This window comes from Podarcis raffonei, chromosome 1, assembly GCF_027172205.1.
Source record: "Podarcis raffonei isolate rPodRaf1 chromosome 1, rPodRaf1.pri, whole genome shotgun sequence".
In the NCBI taxonomy this organism is placed as follows: Eukaryota; Metazoa; Chordata; class Lepidosauria; order Squamata; family Lacertidae; genus Podarcis; species Podarcis raffonei.
Window position 1 is genome coordinate 81,368,039 of NC_070602.1, and position 15,199 is coordinate 81,383,237.

General features: G+C 44.4%; 1 protein-coding gene across 1 annotated transcript; it reads right to left on the minus strand.

Moving 5' to 3' along the window:
* Positions 1-3,986: 3,986 nt before the first annotated feature.
* On the minus strand, positions 3,987-13,137 carry LOC128413103 (zona pellucida sperm-binding protein 3-like). Its single transcript, XM_053387316.1, has 9 exons — positions 13,041-13,137; positions 11,357-11,556; positions 10,087-10,199; positions 9,021-9,124; positions 6,921-7,092; positions 6,349-6,460; positions 5,696-5,879; positions 5,016-5,225; positions 3,987-4,305 (listed from the first exon to the last, which is right to left on the minus strand). The coding sequence occupies exons 1-9, from the start codon at positions 13,135-13,137 to the stop codon at positions 4,040-4,042; spliced, it is 1,458 nt and encodes a 485-aa protein (XP_053243291.1). The 3' UTR covers positions 3,987-4,039.
* Between the last annotated feature and the right edge of the window lie 2,062 nt (positions 13,138-15,199).

Sequence of the window (15,199 nt, forward strand, 5' to 3'; positions counted from 1 at the left end):
ATCGTGCTCTGGCAGCGTGGTGGCAGTGGGAGGCCCCATTAGCTAAAGTGGTACCTCAGATTAAGAACAGTTTCAGGTTAAGAACGGACCTCCAGAACGAATTAAGTTCTTAACCTGAGGTACCACTGTAGTTTGGAGAAACCTGATATACCATCCAGGTAGTAGAAATATCATATAGTTCCTAGCATGAGAGAGAGATGTCAGACTGAGCAACAAGAGTCCAACAAGTCACTACAATCGGAATTGAGTAGGTACAGTGGTACCTTGGTTCTCAAACGCCTTAGTACTCAAACAGCTTGGAACCCAAACACTGCAAACCCGGAAGTGTTCTGGTTTGCGAACTTTTTTCAGAAGCTGAATGTGCTCTGTTTTGAGTGTTACGCTTCCAATTTAAGTGCCACACTTCCATTTTGAGTGTTACACTCAGGTCTGTCTGTTTTTGCTATTTATTTTGCGTTTTTGTAGCCTTTTTGTTTTGTTTTTGTGAGTGTGTGGAACCCAGTTCAGCTACTGACTGGATTGTGTGACTGCAGTACATTGTTTATTGCTTTCATTTAATCGATCAGTGGTCTCACTGGATAGTAAAAGTCATGTTAACTTGTCGTTTTAGGGGTTGTTTTTAAAAGTCTGGAACGGGTGAATCCATGTTGCATTCATTTCTATGGGAAAGTGTGCCTTGGTTTTGGAGTGCTTTGGTTTTGGAACGGACTTCTGGAACGGATTAAGTTCGAGGACCAAGGTACCACTGTAGTGCATTGGCACTAGATGCTTTGGCCCCAGGAAATGATTTTTCTTCTTGTAGAATGTAACTTGTGGGGGTGCGTATGCTATTTATTGTATGCATCTAAACAAGAGAGGGTGCCCAGCATTATACTGGCAATTAATAACTCACTACCCACTACCCCTCTGATGCAGCTTCCACATCTGTATGTCAGTAGCACTGTTTATTCTAAAGTAGTTTTCATGGAGGAAACAGAGACCTAGCTTGGTCCCAGGAAGTACTCACTGCAACCTGATGCCCCATTTCACAGTACTCCTCAGTTCTACTGCACCTCAAATTCCCATAACGGGGATTGAACAGTATGTCTTCCAAGTAGAAAACATTGATCACAGCCACCACTATTGTGCAGGTAATGTAGATGACAAGACAGGCTCTCACCTGAAAGAGAAGGGCAAATGGTGCCACTTCTAGGAATGTGGTTACCCAAGAACTTTATTTTATTTTATTTTTAAAATATTTTTATTAAGGATTTTCTTGTTTTACAGAAGTGTAGTGCCCACCCCCACCAGACCTATGTGGGGCCTGAGTGAAGCAGTACTGCCACACAGTGGCGATGCTGGTGCTGAGCAAGTCAAGAAGGAAGCGCAGGCAGGGATTTCTGCTGCTGGCACAGGGCGTGTTCCCAGCACCGGTGCTTTTCTGCCCAGCATAAAAAGAGGCTCCACCAAGGGTGGTGGGTCAGCCCCAGCGGAGCAACACCAAAGGGCATTTCACCTTTGGTGCATCATGTCAAGGAGATCTTTGGGTGAAGGGCAGTATATATATTTAATAAATGACAATGATAATAATTTTCAATCCTGCATGTTCAGTTAGGAATTGAGCAGGGGAAAGTGATCTGCCTCTATGTGTGATCTCCCTTTAAAGCAAATCATGTGTTTGGGTAATTTGGGTTAATTTGTTACCCGGTGCAAAATTTGGGATGGTGTGGTTGGTTCTGCTGATTGGGGTGCCAAGCTAAGGGGGCACCAAATTTTGGCCTCACACAGCGCACCATATTATGAAAGATTACCCAAGTCCACTCCTGTGTTACCAAATATTTGTATGGTGGTAATGCTGCTGTTGCAAATCCACTTCAAATCAGGCTGCAACCTGGTAGTGGGGCCCAGCCCACCAGACATAGATCAAGTAATAGCACATATTTGGCTGCTGGTGGCATAGCAGCTTTGTACCTGCTAGCTGTGATGATGGGTGACGGAGGAAGAACACAAGGCAAGTTTGATGGAGACCTCACACTGACCAATTGGCTGGGTGGGGCTGCAGAACTACATAGGTGGAGTAATCGCTCATGGCTGTCTGGTAAGTAGCCTGGGGGATTTAAGCTGTGTACACATTACCATTTGCTCTGGCTCTGTATTCTCCCACTGCTGGTATTTGAAGCATGACATTAGCCACAATCCATATCTACCCTGTAACCACATGACCTGGAAAGCTGTCTGTGGACAAACACCGGCTCCCTCGGCCTGAAAGCAAGATGAGCGCTGCACCCCATAGTCACCTTTGACTGGACTGAACCATCCAGGGGTCCTTTACCTTTACCTTTACCTACCCTGTAGTTCCTTGAGAAATACTGCTATTGGATCCCTTCTTCCCCTCAAACTAGCTTCCATCCGAAGGTAAGGCACATTCATGTCACAATTAAGCAGAGGAGAACACCTTTGAGATAGTCATTGCATATGCACGTCAAAAGCAGAATAAGTTGGGACAAGGAACTTCCTTGTCACAGGCAATCCTGCTGTTATTATTCTGTGCCTCTCTGCTGCCACCTGTTCCTCAAGCTGTTTATCCAAAGTAACCTCAGATAACACATTTTGTGGTTTGGAAGCATAAAATTAAACTGCTTACTCAAAGTGGTTTTATTTACAGTGATAGAGAAAATAGGGGGGTTTGCTTTATTATGAAAGACATTTGAACAAGAGAAGGAAGTGAGATAGCAACAGACAGGCAGAAAGGGATGGGTGAGGAGTGATTTGCAAATCCTCTCCTGTAGCACCAGTAACTTCTATTCCTGAGGCTTCTCAAAGCATTAGCATGTTGTTGTTTTTCCCCAGCTGGTCTTCACTGGGGGGAAGGCTCATTTTAAAGTGAGAAAGGACTGCAGAGGAACAGCATTCCCACCCTACCAATATCTCCTGACTGCTACCCCACATTAGTGTTGCATGACAAAGGCAGGTTGGGAACTCCTCTTATTAGTCCCCCTAATTTGTAGTTATTCTGTCCTGATTAGCTGACTCAATGGAAGAGGGCAGCAAGCTAGGAACCTCAACAGTTTACAAGAGAAAGTGGCTATGTTTGTTTCTTGTGGCAAAGATTCCGTGGGTCCGCCTATCTTCCAGCTTGCATATCTAAAGAAGCATACACATGATCACATAGAAATATGAGTGGGTGGTGTAAAATTCATAATGACCTCCAAAAAGGGGTGGGTAAATCTGTCAATTTTGATTTCTTTCCGTTTCACTTTTTCCAAATTCAGTGGCACCTCGGGTTAATTTGTTCTGGAAGTCCGTTCTTAACCTGAAACTGTTCTTAATCTGAGGTATCACTTTAGCTAATGGAGCCTCCCGCTGCCACTGCACCGCCGTCGCATGATTTCTGTTCTCATCCTGAAGCCAAGTTCTTAACCCAAGGTACTATTTCTGGGTTAGAGGAGTCTGTAACCTGAAGCATCTAACCTGAGGTACCACTGTATTTAAATCAGTATGCAAAAAAAAAAAAGTCCCCATGAAAACCCATCAGCATGTTAGTGCAAATTTCTCCTAATACACACAGATTTGTATGCAATTTCCCCTCTAGACACAGTTTTCATAGCACAATTTCCCCCACTATACTTTTTTTGCATGTTATTTTCACTCAAATATGCAGTATTATGCACAAATTACTTCACTGGAGAACTGCATTGCAAAATTTGGACAAGAGTGAATTTCAAAGGATGGCGCTGCTTCAGAACTCGTATAATTTCAGGAAGTGTGAATTTGGTAGGTTCACCTTTAAATGCAAACTGAATCACATTTCTCCCCCAATACTTTCCAATTTTGAAAAGGTCCTAAGGTCTTTCACAGGCACCACTAGGCAAGCGATTTCTAGAGAGCAGAGGAATGTACATACATCCATGGGCCTGCCCTTCCATTTTTGTTTTTAACTCTCCACTTCAAATCCCTTGTGTACAGTTTTTAATAAAATACCACCACACTTTTGTGTTTTTGCACTGTCAATCATTTATTTGTTAAACAGCTGAATCTTTGGAGAGAAGCCATTTGCCCCCTAGCTGCTGGCTACTCTCCTGTCAGGTCTCTTGGCGATAGCTCTGGATTTCCCAGAGGAAACAACAGCTACTGAGCCAGTTGCTGCAGGTGCCATGGCAACGGCACTAACTTCCACCAAAGCTGCACGGATGGTCTTCATGCGATATCCACGACGGGACCGTCTGCTGGAGCAGTAGCAGCCCATAATCGATAGAAATATAATGAAGGCACAGGTAGTTATTATGACCATGGTGGCAATGGAGAAGGGGAAATGGAGGAAGAACCCTATTGGCGGAAGGGAGGGAAAAGAGAAGTGTCAACAGAGGCAGTTCACAAAGATGTTATAAAGCTGGTTGTTCCTTACTTCATCCACAGAACTATTTGTACTTCAAAATTTAGAAAGGCACTGTGCAACAAAATACAGAGCTTACTGGGTGTCAAGGCTTTTAGACCTACAAGCCTCCAGTCTCAAAGTAACTGGTTGTTGCTTTTCAGTGGCAAGGAAAGTATACTCTGCCGATGCCAAAAGGCACTTTTGCTGGGGGCAAATACAGGTTTTGGATCTGAGTCCAGGCTCAAATCAAGCCTTACGGAAAGGGGACATCATCTACTGCATCAATAACAGGCCCTTCTCCACACAGCAGTTTATTGCGGAGTTGGTGCTGTTCACACCTAGTTGTCTTGCACCATGTCTACACAAAATAATGCCATCCCATGTGGCCCAAGTGAAAGAACCTTGTTCAAATCTCATGGAATTCCTAGGTGACAAACTGAAGGGCCTGTCCCCCTGCTATAAAATGCAAGAGGGCTATTTTTTTATTCCATCTTATTTCACTCCTAAATATTATGGCCAAAAACATGCCAGGATTTTGTGCAGCTCAATTTGGTTGTTTCATGTTAACGTACATAATTAGTCTTGTCAGTTTAAGTCATTGCTGTGCTGAAAAATTTATCATTGTGTTTGGACCATTCTCTATTAATTCTGGAGCTCTTACCAGATCCTTCCTTCACTCTCTCCCTCACGATAATAGTCACCCTCTGGTTAGCAGGCAACTCAGCAGCCTGGGGAGCCTTGAGTGTGGCATAGCTGGTCACCACAGACATCAGCTCAGAAGTGCTGAAGTCATTCAGTGTGGAGGAGTTGTTTGTTGGCTTTCCTTTTAGTGCAAGGGGACCAAGCTTGAGGTTGGCTTCTCCAGACAATCCTGCAAGGAGGAAGCACAAATCAAAGGCTCACGAATCCAGACCTACTCGCCCATTTGTTGTCACCCCACTGCCTTAACACAGTATTTTCAGCCTTCTCTGTACAGCTCTTGTATAGAAATGAACAGGGCAAGCTGTTTTAACTCTCCTCCAAATATAGGACATGGTTGGAAATGTTGTTCCCAGCATTTATGGTGAAACGAGCGAGTGAAGCCATACAAGTTACGAATAAGTGGCTGTTTCGGTTTGGGCGCCAAATGGAGCCAGTTCACCAGCGGAAGTCAACATGGTGTCCTTCAGATGTAGACTACAATTTCCACCCACCCCTGACCACCGACCATTGTGACTTGGGAATCCTGGAAGCTGGAGTCCAACTGCATCTCTGCAGTAGGCAGTCATTATTTTGAACCTTTTGATTAGCAGGTACATAAAGTCAATGATTACAAAATAGGTTTTAGGGAGAGGATTTCACCATTCTTCTGCTGTTGCCTTCTCTTCCTCTTCTTGCTCTCACATCCACTAGGAGAACCACAACAGGAGCAATCTCCTCCTTCATAGGAACTCCATGATGCAGTAGTGAGGTCATAGGAGCATGCCTTGTTGCGAGGGTCCGCAGAGCCAACAGGCACCGCCTTCAAGTGACATATGAGGTAGATCTAGACAATCAAATTAGGTTGTACATTAGGTTGTGACTCTGTCCCTAGCATTTGTAGGCTAGGGAGGACCTTGCAAAACTAAATCTGACACACACAAGGGCAGGTTCATCAACCCAGTGGCAGAGTGCAAATGCCTGGCATGGAGACTCAAAGACTCTCACCGGCACTGCCAAAACTAGGATGCATCTGATATTGTGGATGTGCCATTCAAGCCCCTTGTGAGATAAATGGGGGGGAAACAACACGGCCCATGGGCCCTCACAGGATGGGAAAAGGCTGACAGAAGGATGCCCTCATCACTCACGCAGACTCATTGATGTGAGGCAATGTCTCATCCATAAAGTTGACATTAGATTTTCCACATGCTTACTAACTCCACTGTCCCCCCAAACAGCAGTTGACCATAAAACTAGTGTAGTACTAGTCCCATATCAAAGGTTCACTTCCCTTCCCCCCCTTCCCCCTCAACCTGGTGGTTGGAGGCCCCAATGAAGGTGAATGTGTCCAGCTGGAGGCGGCGGATTCCATCTTCCTGCGTGGGGAGGAAACGGGAGTTGCTTTGCTGCCCATCTACAAGGCACCTGCAATACAGACAGAAGCAGGCATGAAGGATCCAATTTCCTCCATCCTATTATTGGCATAAGTGCCACACTCATGGCAGAGCTGGTCAATTTCTAAACAAGCTAAACATCTATCTTTCAAGAAAAAAGAAGCAAATGTACTGACATATAGTGTTTAATATCTCTTCCTTTCTTTTGCACAACAACAATTTGTAGCAAACTCTGGATCCAGCTAAGCACAATGGCGGCGGCAGCACATGGCTCTGCTGGTCAGCGCTGAAGGGAGCTGCCCTCCGAAAACATCTGGAGGGCCCACAGCTTTGCCACCCCTAGCTTAGAAGAGCTTTGCCACCCCTAGCTCAAGTCCCGTTTTCAATTAACTTCAGTGTTGAATGTGGTCACAGCCATAGAAGCGATTCCAGTTTTCTTTCCCCCTGTTGCCATTCCCCCATGCCTGGGCCTGCCACTCCCCATCTCCTACCCATGGTTTGTGATGACTTCATATTTCACAGAGGATTCAGCGTTTGGCCGGGCAACACACTCATCAATGTAGATCTTCAGAGGAACGTGGCTGCCCTTCCTTACTGATGCTTGGATGTTGATTAGATCCCCAAGATAGTAAGTGGGGTCAGACCTAGGTGCTGACCAGGTACCTGGAAGGAAGAACATAGAATCATTACATACACGTCAGTAAGAAGCAAGCCAAGAGCCACATAACTACAAGCTCCCTTGCTAGAACACAGCACTTCACCTGCCAGTATTACTTCCAGGTTATTTGGAAGGACTTGGGTAAGATGTCTTTAATGGGCCCCTTCTGTGTAAGCCATTCCCTCCTTGCTGCTGTCCCTCCTCCATTTTTAAACAAATTTCTATTGGTTTTTAAAGAAATACAATAACCATTAAACACTTAGCAAGCAGCACATCTAATGGTGTTTGTTTTATCCACTGTCTCTAGTCATACACTTACACATTCAACATTCAAACATACTGCATAATGTAACCTCTCCACTGACTGATCAGCTGAGAAGGGGCCTATGTGTCTGTGCATGTATGTGTTCTGCAGGAGCATGAGGTGCCCATGCCCAGCCCTGGCAATTAGCCCCCTAGTGCAGTGGTTTTCAACAAGTGTACGGTGGCACCCTGGGGTGCCTTGAATGATGGCCAGGGGTGCCACAGGCAACAGTGGCCTCCACCCCTCTCTTTCCTCCCCTCCCTCCTCTGATGCCTTCTCAAGTCTCTGCTTCTCAAAGGTTTGCACAGCTGTTTATTGCACCAGCCCTGGCCACAAGCTCCCCAGGTGAATGGGGCCTCTGGGGCTGGCCAGGGGGTACTGGTTGCCAGGAGCTGAAGTGGCCTTGGAGTAAGCAAGTGGGCGAGGGAGTCCAGCCAGCCAGTCCACCATCCCTTGCTGTTGGGAATGGACAGACAAGTGGGAGGCCGGACAGGCAGGTAGGCAGACAGGCATTGCACTGGCCTTGTGTTTGCTGTGTAAGGCCTGCCTGTGAGCTGAGTGCCGGGTGCTGAAGGGGAGCCTTTCCACCATGCTGGCCTGGTGGCACCCACCGCTGCCTCCCAAGATGAGAAAAATGGTGGCCTCACATTCACCTTCAGCCAGTCTCCATTGCACTGCTAAGGCTTGAGGCATCCTCTTCCCAGGCTCCTGTGGGGCTCCATGAGGAGGCACCTTTCTTTGGGGTGGGGGGTTGGCTCAGAGACCAGGAGCAGCAGCAGTGGCTGCCCAGAGGATTCCCAAGGAGAGTGGAGAGGAGAGGGAACATTCCACGAGGGAGGGTTTTCGAAAAAGAGTGAGAGGCTGCTAGCTCTGAAGGCAAGGAGTGACATTACTGGGCTCCTGAGTGCCACAGGGGTGCCACAGAAAGAAGGTAGTTGGTCAAGGGAGCCATGGACTCAAAAAGGTTGAAATATTAATAAATGATGGTCATGATGATTTATTTATACCCCGCCCATCTGGCTAGGTTTCCCCAGCCACTCTGGGCGGCTTCGAACAAAATATTAAAATACAATAATTCATTGAATATTAAAAGCTTCCCTAAACAGGGCTGCCTTCAGATGTCTTCTAAAAGTCAGATAGTTGTTTATTTCTTTGACATCTGGTGGGAGGGCATTCCACAGGGCGGATGCCACTACCGAGAAGGCCCTCTGCCTGGTTCCCTGTAACTTTGCTTCTCACAGTGAGGGAACCGCCAAAAGGCCCTCGGCACTGGACCTCAGTGTCCAGGCAGAACAATGGGGGTGAAGACGCTCCTTCAGGTATACTGGGCCGAGGCCAAGGGAACTGGCCAAGGGTGAATGCAGCCTGTGAGCCAAAGACCACCAGCCATTACTGTATAAAAGCTTACAACCCCCCCAAAAAACCTTGCAGAGGTGCAAATGGAACACGCGTCCACCAGAAGCAAATGACCCTATAAGAAAACACCTTTTGTTTCCCAAATAAACTATTGTCACCTCTCTCCAACCAATGTTTAATCAAGTGGGCAACTCTGTTCCTAGGTTTAACTAATATTGCAGCTTACTGTAAATTGGAGAGAGGCATGCTAGCCAGCTGATTAAGAGCACTCACTGTCATAGACTTCAAGGGCAAACTCCAAGCGCTGATTTTCCATCACGGTGGATTTGAAAGGGATCCATGTGGGCTGTATTCCAAGTGAGGAGACATTCCATGACCTAGAAGAGAAACCAGGTTTCATCTACTTCCTTCTTATATAATTCAGAAGGCTTATTGCTCTTTCTGTAGGACAGATCTTATGCATCACATGCCTCTTCTTTCTTTTTGCATGCTGTTATTATCCCTGTAGGCCCCCAAAGTACATGGTGTTTTAGCAGCTGCAGACTAAATTGCCACACTTTGCTAAGGATCAAACCTCAGGGATAGACACCAAGACATCTCAACATCTCCTTAACACAATCCATCCATTAAAACATTCTTCCTAGAATGAAAGATGCTACCTTGGCCAGATAGCCAATGGGAGAAGCTAGATCCACACATTTAAGTATTTGGAGACCAGATGTGATCAAAAGCATAAGAGGCATGCTGCCGGAGGCGTTGCAGACCCCTCAGACTTTGCATCTGTTTTGGGACTGTTTGTGATTCATATGACAAAACAATTTCATGGTTGGCACATTCCTACTAAACATGATTTTATCTGGAGACATTTATGAGTCCTGGATATATTTTGTATACATATGAACCTTGTATCCTATGACTGAATATATGCTACACATTTATGCTACTCATTCTTTTTCTAGCTCTTTTATTTTTATTCTCCTCGGGGCTTTTTTTCCAGCCAGAACTCTCCGGAACTCAGTTCTGGCACCTCTCAGGTGGGCGCCATTGCCATTCTAAGAGAACAAGTGAGGCGTTCATGGTGAGTTCTAGGACCTCCCTTTCTAGAAAAACAGCACTGATTCTCCTTACCACTATGACTGGGGTTTTTTTTATTTTAAAAATGTATTTTAGTTTGCTGCTTTGCTTATTGTCTTTTGCAAATCTGAAGAAGAAGAAGAAGAAGAAGAAGAAGAAGAAGAAGAAGAAGAAGAAGAAGGCGGCCCTATTTTCTTTTCTTACAACAATGGGATAGCCCAGCATCTCTCACTTGCACAATATTCCTCCCAGAACCAAGACTTACCTTAGGTAGAAACAATCTATGGGATGTGAGAACTGACTGGTCCGGATCACACCATTTGCAGCGGAAGGCATGTAGTAGAGAACATTTCTATAGTGGATACTGTCTGGGAGGAACTAGGAGCCAGATATAAGTTGTAAGTCTTTAGGATCTTTTACAAGACTGTGAAAGAGATAGCATTTCAGGAAAACCCAATGTTATCGAGCCTATATAAACTCCCAGTCTTCTTACCACCCAGCCGCTCAAAGCAGAAATCAAAGCTATGCAGTACAGAGGCAAGTGCAAACCCCCCAAAGTCCACTGAAGCTGTCATCTACACAGCATAATGCTAGAATGTTAAATTTATATTTTGGTGTCAAACTGCTATGACACAATCAGGTTAGATTTCATGAAAGAGCATTTAAAGAAATTCTGCTCATTCCCCTTTAGTCCCCCCCCCTTCTTTAAAGAAATGAAAAACCCTATTATAGCAATACAGCATAGCACTCTCAGTCTTTTTTTTTGGGGGGGGAGAAACAAAACAAACAAAATAGGGTCATAAAATGGCACACCCCACAAAAGGTTACAATGAATGTATTCCATGATCCAGTGCCCCTGCTCTCTGATGTGGATATAACATAGAATAAAAAATTATACACAATGCTCCTAATGGTGTATAATCAACTGCAAATCTACTTGTAGCTTATGGTGATAGAACCATGACTGGCTAGTGCCAAGAGGCACCCTTCTGGAAACAGCCTCAAATATAGTTTACCCCACACAGAGCTATAATTCCCAGCACCTTTAGAAAACTACATATCCCAGGATTCGGGGGGGAGCCATTCCTGTTTTAAATACATAGTGTGGATGTGACCTACAAAGTGTATTTTTGGATAGAAATTCCTATATAACCAGAGCCGTAGATAGGGGATCTTGCGCCCCTGGCAGAACTGTCCAGATTGTGCCCCCTAGCCACTGACAAATTAGCTCTTTCTGCCTCTCCTCCAACCCCCCCCCCCCATTCAATTCACCATCTATTGAAAACCTTTTCTTATGAGGCAATAATCAATTTATAAATTTATATTTATAGACTTATTTATAGATGTATTTTTAGGCAATTTTGCACACATGCCCCTCACCTGCACCCCTGGCGGGGGCTCACCTCACCACCCCCTAGCTACGGCTCTGTATATAACCCAGACAAGTCACAAAGGATCCTGGAATCCTAGATTTGGAAGGGATCTTTGAGATCCATCTAGTCCAGCTTCCTCAATTCTGTGTAGGCTTTTCTTACTTCTCTGATGGCTCCACATGCATGGAGAGGGTATTCCAGCTGCAGCACATCTTGATAAACAGCAGTCACGGAACAGCCAGATCCCAGGGTCAGTTCATGAACACCAAGAGCCACGCCCGTCCCAAAGAGATCCACCGGCACTGTGATCAATACGTGCGAGCTGCCGCATGACACAGAGACTGCAGAAAGCACAGGGACGGGTCATTTAGTGAACACTGACACACATCATTTTACAGTCATGAACGGAACCAATATGTTACTGTAAAGAATATGGCAGCTAGTAGGCCAAGCACCCTCTCAGCCCTGCATCTTGCTTCCCACAGTGGCTAACCAGACACCTATTGAAATCCGTGAAATAGGATGCCAGAGAAAGTGGCAGGTGATGGGGGAAGCAGCAAACATCATCACCTTGGTTGGCATAGTATGGCCATGCTATGACGTACTGGGGTTGTCACACCATCCTCCCTTTCTTCTTAATTTTAAGAATTTGTAGTTAGGGAGCAGTTGGAGAGATACGTACACAGTTACAGATGCTTCTTTTGTTTGCTTTTTACTTTAAAAAAGTTCTCTTTTTCTAAAATAAAACAGACCTATTGCCAAGTAAATGGGTTCAGCATCAGGTCAGCAGAAGCAAACCCCAATGTATTCCTGTGCTCTTGGTAGTGCTATCATTCACCAAGCAAGTTTCAGCTTAAAACATGAAACTGCACATGTTCAGAGAATTGCTTAAAAAAAACACCAAAAAAACCCCAGAGGGGAACTTGGCCCATCAGGATGAAAAAAAGTTCCCCAGAAGGTCACAAAGTCAACTTTAAGGACTCAAACATTTGTTAATTACTTTTGACATTATATTTAATAGCATCCTATGGTAACATTTTGACTCCCCCACCCCAGATGGACCTACAATTTGTGCGTGTTTTGGAGAATGGAAAGTTAGCCTATCAAGAGAAGCAGTGTGTATGTGTGTGTGTGTGTGTGTGTGTGTGTGTGTGATCAAGTCTTTTATATATTGTATGTGTTTGGATTATTAATGTATTTGGATGACTTTGTATGATTTTATGATTTTATTGTTTAAACTTATACCAATAAAGGCTAAGAGTGGCTGGGGAAACCCAGCCAGATGGGCGGGGTATAAATAATAAAATATTATTAATAACAATAACAAGTGCCACACTTTTAACATTTGGAGGGAAAGTTGCTGGTGCTGCATACCCTTGAGTACCCCCAGAAAAGAAAACACTGAAGAGAAGTATGCTAAAAGTGGAAGATTATCACCTGCCACCTTGGATTGGGTGGGCCCTCCAGCCACTAGGCAAAACTACCCAAAGGAATGGGTTTTCTTCACACCCTCCAAGCACTAACCAATAATACCCGATTTAACTTCTATCTACCTAGTGCACCGCCTAAAATCTATCTTCAGCTTTATTAATATAAAGGCTACCACATATTTCTCTTGAGGTTTGCCTTGCAGCAATTCAAAGGATTCTGCTTCTGGCTGGACTAGAGCCTAAGTAACTGCTGGCATTTAAGTTTTCAAAATGATTCTGGGGAATGGCTCCTTTTGTTGCTTTGTCCAAGTTGTCCAGTGTGCAACTGGAAACCTGGTGCAGAGCAGTCTAATTAATGGCCTTCCTCTTTGAATGCTTCCTCAGAGAGGAAGCCCCGCAGAGGTCACAGCCCTTACCCAAGCCTGATTCAACAGAAAGCTGCTGCTGCCCCACCTTCCAGTGAGCTTTGGGCTCTTTCTTCATGGTTTCCAGTTCCCCACTCCCACTTCTCATTTTGTGAAACATACCATAGTTTTCCGTGTATAAGATGCCCCCATGTAAAACAAGCCCCAATTTTAAACCTAATTTTTTTGGGGGGGAAACCTAGTCTTAAACCCAGAAAAATACGGTAGCTCATATGTTTGCTCATCACACCCTGGTTACTCCATCCAATAACATTCTGGTATTTCTATCATAAAGGGCTTTTCTCTTCCTCAATCCACATCCACCCCGCATTTTGAATAACAGCCTGTCTGAAGAGGAGTTCTGGAAGATTCAAGTGTTTTCCCTCACCCATTTTAGTTAGCCCTAGCTAGTAAAGCTAGCCTGCTAGCACGAAACACGCCCCCCCCCATGAATTCAATGCAAGTTAAAGAAAGTTGTCCAGTTATCTCCACTTAGATCAATCAATCAATCAATCAATCAATCCAGGCCAGTACCAGGCAGCTTCGTCACCAATCACTGCCCAGACTCGTTTTTTAATGACCTTATACCTTGGCTGATTTCATAACAGGAGGAATTTCCTCTAAGAACACCACAAAGCATCTAACAGCAAAGACAAAGTCAACACCTATTAAAACCAACCCCATGAGAGTTAGCATACCATTACAAAAAAAAGTTTCAACAGTTCCTAGTTAACCCTTCCACACAAGAGAATTTCAACTTCTTCCCCCAGCATTTACCAGAGTTATTTTGGGCAAAAACAGCAGCAGCTAAAAGAAATAAAGCCCACAGCCGTAGGTGGTTCTCCATCCTTCACAGCTACAACCCAGGAACCAGCCAGGTGGGAAAGAAAGTGTCCTCCTCTCCCATTGGCTCCATTTATAGTCCATGCATTGCTCAGGTGTCTCTGCATCCTCCAATGGAACCTGCTCATTCATGGTTCTGTTTCCCTTTCTAAACTGGGTAGCCATTTCCTAGCCATTCATTATGAAACAATTTTAAGAACCTCAGAGGCACTGTCCTATGTAAACCGCCTGTGAAAATTCATCATTGATAGTTTGTATATGGAAGACTTGGTGAGTCCTTCATTCTCAGGCTCGAGGACCAAATGGGGGAGCATGTTGAATCATGGCATATACATATACAACCACTTGGTTGTTTACAGCAATGGAGAGGGGCAGATGCAATCCTAAATGTACTTATCTGGGAGTACGCTCCACTGAGTCCAATAGGACTAGGATGCATGGTTGGGATTACAGTCCAAGTCTAACTGTGTTCAGTGGGGCTTACTCCATAGTAAATGGTAGTAATTGAAGCAGTGCAGCAAAAGCCTAAGCATGTCTACTTAGAAGTAAGGTCCACTGAGTTAATTAAGGCTTCTGCCCAGGTGTGTGAATGGGATTACAGTCTTAATCATGGGCAGCTGTTGAGAAGTCAAATGTGTGTAAGATTATTCTGATGTTCCTTTTCAGTTTTTTTTCACCACTTTTGCTTCTTGCTCTTGATTACTCAAGTCATAGGATATTGTGTAAATCAAGAGTTATAGTCAGGTTGAATTTGTATTTCTCTGCTGTCATTATCTTATATCCAGAAATTTCAGCTTACTTTAGTAGCATGAAATAATACTTCACCACTCCCTTTTACATCCTAAAATACTGTATTTTATTTACTTATTTCACTTATTAGTCACTTTTTAAAAACAAAAAGTAACTGAAAGCCGCTTACAAAATAGTACAAAGATTAAAACATGTATGAAGCTAAAACTGAATAAAAACCTAAAAACATATTAAAACATGTGAAAGGCAGGTGTAACACATTCCATCCATTGAAAGAGGCCACAAATACATTGTTGCATGCTACTCCAATCTCTGAGTGGTGAGAGATTCCAGGGGTTCCAGGCACTTACCCAGAGTTTGTGTTTCCTTTTGGAATGAGGCACAATGGACACTGTGGTGTCTTTATGATATATGGTTTATTTACACATATATAAGCCCTACACAAGACACGAGTGTCTGGTGTGCTCTGGTCCATGGGGTCACGAAGAGTCGGACACTAAACGACTAAACAACAACAAAAGCCCTACACAAATCTTAAGTGCCTCAGGTGTTTGGATGGCATCTTGTATGTCTCCTTC